Raw genomic sequence first — 8,581 nt, 5'->3', positions numbered from 1 at the left:
CTCGGCCTCCCAAAGTGCTGGGATTACAGGCTTGAGCCACCGCGCCCGGCCGGCTAATTTTATATTTTTACTAGAGACAGGGCTTTACCATGTTGGCCAGGCTAGACTTGAACTCCTGACCTCAAGTGATCCACCTGCCTCGGCCTCCCTAAGTGCTGGGATTATAGGCATGAGCCACCACACCCAGCTCTGTTTTGACTTAATATAGAAATAGTCTGAATTTGATTTCTATTAAAAAGTAATCATAGGAATTGTAAACATATAAATAGCCATAGGCTGAGCACAGTGGCTCATGCACGTAATCCCAGCACTTTGGGAGGCGAAGGCAGGCAAAGATCATTTGAGCTCAGGAGTTCAAGACCCATCTGGACAACAAAGTGAGACCCCATCTCTACAAAAAATACAAAAGTTAGTCAGGTGTGATGGTGCATGCCTGTGGTCCCAGCTACTTAGGAGGCTGAGGTGGGAGGATCACTTGAGCCCAGGAGGCAGAGATTGCAGTAAGCCGAGATCATGTCACTGCACTCCAGCCTGGGCAACAGAGTGAGACCCCATCTCAAAAAAAAAAAAAAACAAAAAAAACCATAAATAGCAACAACAAAAAAAGGAGTCCTGTCATTTTGAAATATAATGATCACATAGTCTGTTTCAGTAATTTGTGTCTTCTTTTTCATTTCTAACAATAACCTCTTGAACCATCTGCTGGAGGTTTTTTCCATAGTGATTGGTTGCTGAAATGGGACCCTGGTGCAGGCTTCATTCCTAAGTAGACTGACTAGGGTGTACAGTCAGCAGTGACACTACCTGGAGAGGCTGATGCTTTGTCAGTGCTGGACTTCGCTCAGGCCCATTAGCAATCCACAGCCAGCCTTGTGCATCTGCTCTCCTTGTTAACACCGACCCACTCAACAACCCTCATACTGCTGTTATTAATCAGCTGTGCTGGCTTTTGAAACTCATGCTCAATCAGTTTGTCAATAGTTGTAACTATTGCAATCTCGGGGCATATACTGAGACCAATGGCTTCCCCATCTGCCTGCCTGCCTGTCACCTAAAAGGTATAACATTGTTATGTGGAAGGTAGCCTGCCTGAGAGGGCATGGGACATGTTTCACAAGGACTTACTGCTGGGGAAGATGAGTTCTACAGCAGTATCTTTTGAAGTTTCTATGCTGAAGAACCAGTTATTTTTTTTTTTTTTCACCTATCATGGACCAGTACCCTAAAGATGAATTGTTAGAAAAAATGAAGTTTAAAAACATACAAGGAACAAGCCACTATTTTTTATTAGAGTCAATAGACAAAATCCCTTTGTCCAAGTGCTATAAAAGTTTCCTGTGCTTAATCTCAATTTCTACACTCATTTGATTGTAGATCGGTTACAGTTGTGGAGTGGCCTCAGTTCATAGATGACACTTTGAGTAGCACCATCCTAAAGCAAACCAGAATCAGGCATAGGTCCAGTTGAGAATAACTACCCAAAGACCGGAGTGCCTTTCAAAGAGGAAGTGGGCACACATCATTTATTCCATGCACATCTGTGAAAAAGCTGTACATATTTGATTAGATTGTTCTTCCTAACCATCTCCAAAAATACTTTTTTGTATATTTCCCATAGACAGGGACGGCCTAGCCTTCTCAAATGCTCATCACAGGGAAACGCAACCACAAACATGACTTTTCTCTTTAAAACAGGGCACAGTGGGATTTGAAAACCAGATCAACAAATGCCTGGAACTGGCTGAATACCTCTATGCCAAGATTAAAAACAGAGAAGAATTTGAGATGGTTTTCGATGGTGAGGTAGGTAGTCATCCTGGACCAGGTACACAGTATTTCCAGAAAAGGTATTGAGGGAAGTTCCTGAAGCTGGATTTTCCCAAATTGTCAGAAACTGCTTCAAAATTTTTATTCTTATACACTCTTAATTCCTCTCTTTAATTCCTACCATGTCTGTGAACTTTTCTTCTGGTAGCACTGGGACAACTTTTTCCTTTATGTCGTTTAAAACTGTGTTGTTCTTGGCCAGCTTTGGGCAGACAAGAGGTCTTTCCTTGACAGGTCTGAATCCTTCATCATTCTTGAGTTTGTTTTGTGTTGAACCTTTATGACAAAGTGTTTTTCAGGCTGGGCATGGTGGCTCACACCTGTAATCCCAGCATTTCGGGAGGCCAAGGCAGGAAGATTGCTTGAGTCCAGGAGTTCAAGACTAGCCTGGGCAACATAGCAAGACCCTGTCTCTATAAGAAAAAAATATATAACTTAGAAATTTTAAAAAATGATAAAGTGGTTTTCATTTCCAAGAAGCTTATAGGGTGGGTATATTCTTACCTCCCAAGACTTGTTCTAAAATGAGGTTCTACTTAACATAGATTCATAAGGAGGAGAGCAAGATAAAATTGTCTCTGCCCTGAGTTCATGTGCATACTGCACACAGTAAAGTATCTGTCAGAGTTTACTGAGTATCCACTATGTGCCAGGCCTCCTGCTAGGACCTAGATTCTAGAGTATTGAACAAAACAGATACTTTCTTTGACCCAATGGAGCTCACACTTGAATAAAGAAAGATGGAATAGGAGCCAGTGTTGAATAAAAGAAAATCCACTTATAAGCCAGTATAATATAACACTGCCTACAGTCAACATTATTCTATTTATCAGGCAACCTAAACTACTAGGAACACATGTGAATCACCAAATGAACAAAAAAGAGCCCCGGGCAGTTTAAAATCAATGACACTGCTCTGATCATTTATGTACTACTTTAAACACTCTTAATAGCAGATTAAAAACAACAAATGTGATATCTCAAATCAATTAGAGACAGGCACAGTAATGGCAAACAGCAACTAGGAAGAAAACTTTAAAACTATAGCAAGAAGACACAGAACTCAAAAAGCACGGAATCTTTACAGGAGGGACACTAAACAGTTTGAGGCATCTCAGCAGGCCTTACCTTATGCTGTAGAAGCAGTCTTTGGGGGTTTTTTTTAGGAGCAATTCTATTAATTGATATAACCAGTCTTAATGTTTATTATGATAGTCCTGATTCATCAAGAAAAGATTCAGTATCAATATAATAAACTAAATAAAATATTCAGCATCCATAAACTATGTTTCAAGTATCTTCTATATGACAAGATGGACAGATGGATACCTTTTTTAAAAAATTGCCCAAATGTAATTATTTGTAACATTTTAATGTTTAAAGTTGGTAACCTTAGTTACCTAGAAAATTGGTTGTAGGGAACAGCTCTCTTGCCAGATATGATTGGATAAATGAGGCATTGTTCTCCCTAGTGTGGAAGTAACATTGCCTTTGAGATGAACATTCAACCTCTTTCTTTGGTCTAAGAGACTTCCACCAAGGATGCATATTGGTTTGGGAACAGTTTTCTCTCAAGTTATCATAATTTTCTTTGTTTGTTTGTCTGTTAAAATCTCTGCAGCCTGAGCACACAAACGTCTGTTTTTGGTATATTCCACAAAGCCTCAGGGGTGTGCCAGACAGCCCTCAACGACGGGAAAAGCTACACAAGGTATAGACTCGCTTTTTGTTTCATCTAATCGTCTGCAATTTCTCTGGCTGGTCAGGATATCCTCATTCCAATGTGCCTTTCTAGTGGGGGAAATATAAAAAATAAAGCCTTGGCATGGGTTTCTAGTAATGGAGTGGTGGAGAGCCATCTTGTTATATTCCTCTTGAGCCTGCATCACCCCCTTACTGTGGTTACCACAGGAACTTTTAAAGGATGCATCTTGTCTCCTTGTCCTTGGTTGATGTTCTTCATTAAAGGAGCCCTACGCAGGATAAGGAAATAATGTGCATATTCCTAGGGACGTTCTAGATTAAACTGTGTCTGTTACAATAACCTTTTAAGTTCAAGCAAACTGTAATGCTGATTCATCCTAGCTGTTTTCTATATCCAGTTTATATCTTATCCAGGGTTCTTAAGATTATATTTAATTTATATAACATTTAATCCATCCAACCATTTAACAAATATTTGTTAAACACAATCTATGTGCCAGGCAGTATCCTGGGCTCTGAGTTATGCAAAACCCTGAATTTGTGGTGTTGTCTATAAGAGTTTTTTGGTTTTGTCTTCATTTTTTATTTTACTATCATTGTTCCATGACTGACTTTCAAAATTCAGTTGCACGGTACTTTCTGAGGGAACCCGTGACCAGGTAGTCATTTGATATTAGCCCCCAAAGATTCCTGGATATGAAATATTTCTTTGCTTTTATGTCATTGTAAACACAAATAGTAAAATGCAAGTTGGGTCCAATTGTTAAAAAGAGAGGGTATTAATATCAATCTTGAGTTTTGTTTTGTGTTTTCCATCACAAGGTGGCTCCAAAAATCAAAGCCCTGATGATGGAGTCAGGCACGACCATGGTTGGCTACCAGCCCCAGGGGGACAAGGCCAACTTCTTCCGGATGGTCATCTCTAACCCAGCCGCTACCCAGTCTGACATTGACTTCCTCATTGAAGAGATAGAAAGACTGGGCCAGGATCTGTAATCACCCTTCGCAGAACATGAGTTTCTGGGAATGCCTTTTCCCTCTGGCACTCCAGAACAAACCTCTTTATGTTGCTGAAACACATAGGCCATTTCATTGAGGGAAAACATAATATCTTGAAGAATATTGTTAAAACATTACTTAAAGCTTGTTTGTTTAGTTAGCAGGAAATAGTGTTCTTTTTAAAAAAGTTGCACATTAGGAACAGAGTATATATGTACAGTTATACATACCTCTCTCTATATATACATGTATAGTGAGTGTGGCTTAGTAATAGACCACAGCATGTTTCCCGCTCCAAGAGAATTCACCTTACCTTCAGCAGTTACCGAGGAGCTAAACATGCTGCCAACCAGCTTGTCCAATAACTCCAGGAAAGCTGTTTTTCAAAACGCCATGTCCTAGGGGCCAAGGGAAATGCTGTTGGTGAGAATTGACCTCACTGTCAGCGTTTCTCCACCTGAAGTGCTGATGGATGAGAAAAACCACCACCAGATGACAAGTCACACCCTCCCCATTAGCATTCTGTTAAGGGAAAATAGTAGCAGAGTCATTGTTGTACTATGGCTGTATTTTTAGGGATTAATTTGTGTAGATTGTGTAAATTACTGTTGTCTGACCTTGGTGGCGGGAGGGGGAGATTATGTGTCATGATTTCAATGATTGTTTAATTGTAGGTCAATGAAATATTTGCTTATTTATATTCAGAGATGTACCATGTTAAAGAGGTGTCTTGTATTTTCTTCCCATTTGTAATGTATCTTATTTATATATTAATGAAGTAAGTTCTGAAAACGTTTATGGTATTTTCGTGCATTTGTGAGCCAAAGAGAAAAGATTAAAATTAGTGAGACTTGTATTTATATTAGAGTGCCCTTAAAATAATGATTTAAGCATTTTACTGTCTGTAAAAGAATTCTAAGACTGTACATAGAGTCATATATATGGAAATCCTGTTACTTAAATAGCATCTGCTCTTCTCTTACCCTCTCTGTCTGGCTGTACGTCTGGTGTTCTCAATGCTTTTCTAGTAATTGTTGGATAATAACTAGATCTCCTGTAATTTTGTAGTAGCTGATGACCAATCTCTGTGACTCGCTTAGCTGAAACCTAAGGCAACATTTCCGAAGACCTTCTGAAGATCTCAGATAAAGTGACCAGGCTCACAACTGTTTTTGAAGAAGGGCAATTCACACTGTGCGTTTTAGAGTATGCAAGAAGAACATAAATAAATAAAAATATTCTCCATGGAGAATTTGAACAAAATTTTCTTCTAGTTTGTGTTTCATACAGAGATGTTTCTAATTATAGTTCCTTGGGTTGCCCATAGCCCATCTGCTTTCTATTGGCTGACTTTAGGTGATGCTCAGTACCCTGATTAAGCTGAAGGAGACTCGATCCACTGTCACAGGCTCTGAAGCTCCTCATCTATAAAATCATTATGGTGGTGCACACCTGTAATCCTAGCACTTTGGGAGGCTGAGGCAGGCAGATCACTTGAGCTCAGGAGTTCGAGACCAGCCTGCACAACATGGCGAAACCCTGTCTCTGCAAAAAATATAAAAATTAGCCGGCTGTGGTGATGCACACCTGTAGTCCCAGCTACTTGGGAGCCTGAGGTGCAAGGATCACTTGAGCCTGGGAGATCAAGGCTGCAGTGAGCTGAAATTGTGCCACTGCACTCCAGCCTGGGTGACAGAGTGAGACCCTGTCTCAATCAATCAATAAAATCATTATGATTATAATTAATTCAATGTGCAGTTCAAGCCTTGAGCAAGAAAAGCCATCCCTGTTTCTCCTTTTCCTACTTGCATCTTGGAATTACATTCATTCAGTCATTCAACAAAAGACAAGCATTCCTTCTAGTGGGCACCTTATATCACTAGGTGTCTGTGCTAAGTGAATGCCTCTAAGATCACAGAAGCATAAGTTCCTGCTGCTTTATGCTTGTAGAGTGGTCCCAATTCACTTCCTAGGGAAATATATTTTGGTGCTAGATCATTAGGATATGGGACCCATTTTCTACAATATTCTTTGTGTGTGTGTGTGTGTGTGTGTGTGTGTGTGAGAGAGAGAGACGGAATCTCGCTCTGTCACCAGGCTGGAGCAGTGGCGCCATCTTGGCTCACTGCAACCTCCGCCTCCCTGGTTCAAGCGATTCTCCTGCCTCAGTCTACTGAGTAGCTGGGATTACAGGCATGCTCCATCACACCCAGCTAATTTTTGTATTTTTAGTAGAGCCAGGGTTTCCCCATGTTGGCCAGGATGGTCTCGATCTCTTGACCTTGTGATCTGCCCACCTCAGCCTCCCAAAGTGCTGGGATTACAGGCGTGAGCCACTGCGCCCGGCCCATTTTCTACAATATTCTATTCAGCTATATTAATACAATCTCACTCATTTGGAATACAAGAAGCTCTCTATTTAGCACAGGTAGGGATTAGAGAAGAGTCCTTTGTAATTAGCACGCTGATTGCATGTAACCATTGTATTAAACGACTCTATAGGGAGTGATCATAAAGCAACTTACTCTTTCTCTCACTGTTTCTTTAAAACCCCTCTGGGAGCTGATTTTTTCCATGCCCCTATTTGAATTTAGGCCAATCCCATAGCTTTTCTGGCCTCTTGGGTACACCAACAGTCTCATTTTTGCAACTGAGGATCCAGCTTGATGTAATAAGCAAAGTTTCAATTTTTATATGATATAGAGTTTCTCCTCCCTCCCCCCGATCTGGCACTGCTTCAGCTGCAAGCCTACAGTGGCAGAGAGCAAGGCTGATGGTGGATGAGGTCACCTTTTTTCTTCGTCTTTCTACTTATCTCCCTAGCTCCTGTGCTTCCTCATTCAGGGTCAGGCCTAGCGAGAGAAAGGGTTAAAGTGAAAAAGGTAAAATTTTACATGGCTATGAAATTGTCATTGGGCATCAAGGTCCCCGGAACATGAGTTTTTGTTTTTTGAGTGGTTTTTTTTTTGTTTTGAGAAATTTTCTGGAGTGAATGAGGATTTTTAAAATTAAGGTAAAATTTAGATACAATAAAATTCTTTGTAGTGTACTGTGTATAGTTTTCTGTGGATTTTGACAACCCCATTCAGTCATGTATTAGTAACTATCATCGTGATCAAGGTCTACAACAGGTTTATCATTCCAGTGAATTCCCCATCCCCCTTTTTATTGAACATCTCTCCTACTCAGCCCTTGGCAACCTCTGCTTTGTGTTCTGTCCCTAGACTTTTGCCTTTCCCACCATGTAAATGGAATCATATAATATGTAGTCTTTTTTAAATCTGGTTTCTTTTGCTTAACGTAGTGCAGTTGAAATTCATCCATGTTATCTCTATATCAGTGTTCATTCCTTTTCACTACTGCATAGTATTCCATTTGCATAGATGTACCATACTCTGTTTATCCATCCCTTAGTAGAGGGAAATCTCTGTTGTTTCCAGTTTTTTGGCAATTAGAATAAAGCTACTGGAAACATTAGTGTGCAGATTTTTGTGTGAACATAGATTTCATTTAACTTAGGTAAATACCTATGTGTAGGATTGCAAGATAACATTAATAATACGTTTAATTTTATTAGAAACTGCTAAACTATTTTCCAAAGTGGCTGTACCATTTTGCATTCTCACCAGCAATGCACAAATATTCCAGTTGCTCCATATTCTTGCTGACACTTGGTACTGTCATTTTCTCCCCCATGCTGGCCATTCTGAAAGTATTATCTTGTGGTTTTAATTTGCTTTTTCATGAAGCACTTTTGAAGGATCCCTCTGGGGTCCTCCCAGCTCACTGCACAGGAGGCAGTAAAGGTTTATCCTCCTGCAACCACTTAGGACTCAGACCCTCAGGCCTGGGCCCCTGGCAGTCTACACTGTCCAGACCTTGTGGTTGGGATCCTTTCTTCTCCAAGTAGTACATTTGACTGGGATGCCTTTTATTTAAAATCAGTTACTGGCCAGATGCAGTGACTCACGTCTGTGATCCCAGCACTTTGGAAGGCCAAAGTGGAAAGACTGCTTGAGTCCAGGAGTTAAAGGCCAGTCTGGGCAACATA

The 8,581-nt window shown here is 40.4% G+C and overlaps 1 protein-coding gene across 2 annotated transcripts in view; it reads left to right on the top strand.

Moving 5' to 3' along the window:
* Nucleotides 1–5,793, top strand: part of GAD1 (glutamate decarboxylase 1 (brain, 67kDa)) — a 58,177-nt gene extending 52,384 nt beyond the window's left edge. For both annotated transcript variants that reach the window (XM_011991947.1, XM_011991948.1), the window contains exons 15-17: nt 1,696–1,803; nt 3,449–3,538; nt 4,354–5,793. In XM_011991947.1, the coding sequence (XP_011847337.1) occupies nt 1,696–1,803; nt 3,449–3,538; nt 4,354–4,527 (372 nt within the window). In that variant the 3' untranslated portion in view covers nt 4,528–5,793. The remainder of the gene's footprint in view (nt 1–1,695; nt 1,804–3,448; nt 3,539–4,353) is intronic.
* Nucleotides 5,794–8,581: the final 2,788 nt, after the last annotated feature.

This window comes from Mandrillus leucophaeus, unplaced genomic scaffold (assembly GCF_000951045.1).
Source record: "Mandrillus leucophaeus isolate KB7577 unplaced genomic scaffold, Mleu.le_1.0 Scaffold40, whole genome shotgun sequence".
NCBI lineage: Eukaryota > Metazoa > Chordata > Mammalia > Primates > Cercopithecidae > Mandrillus > Mandrillus leucophaeus.
This window is presented reverse-complemented; position numbering and strand designations above follow the sequence as displayed.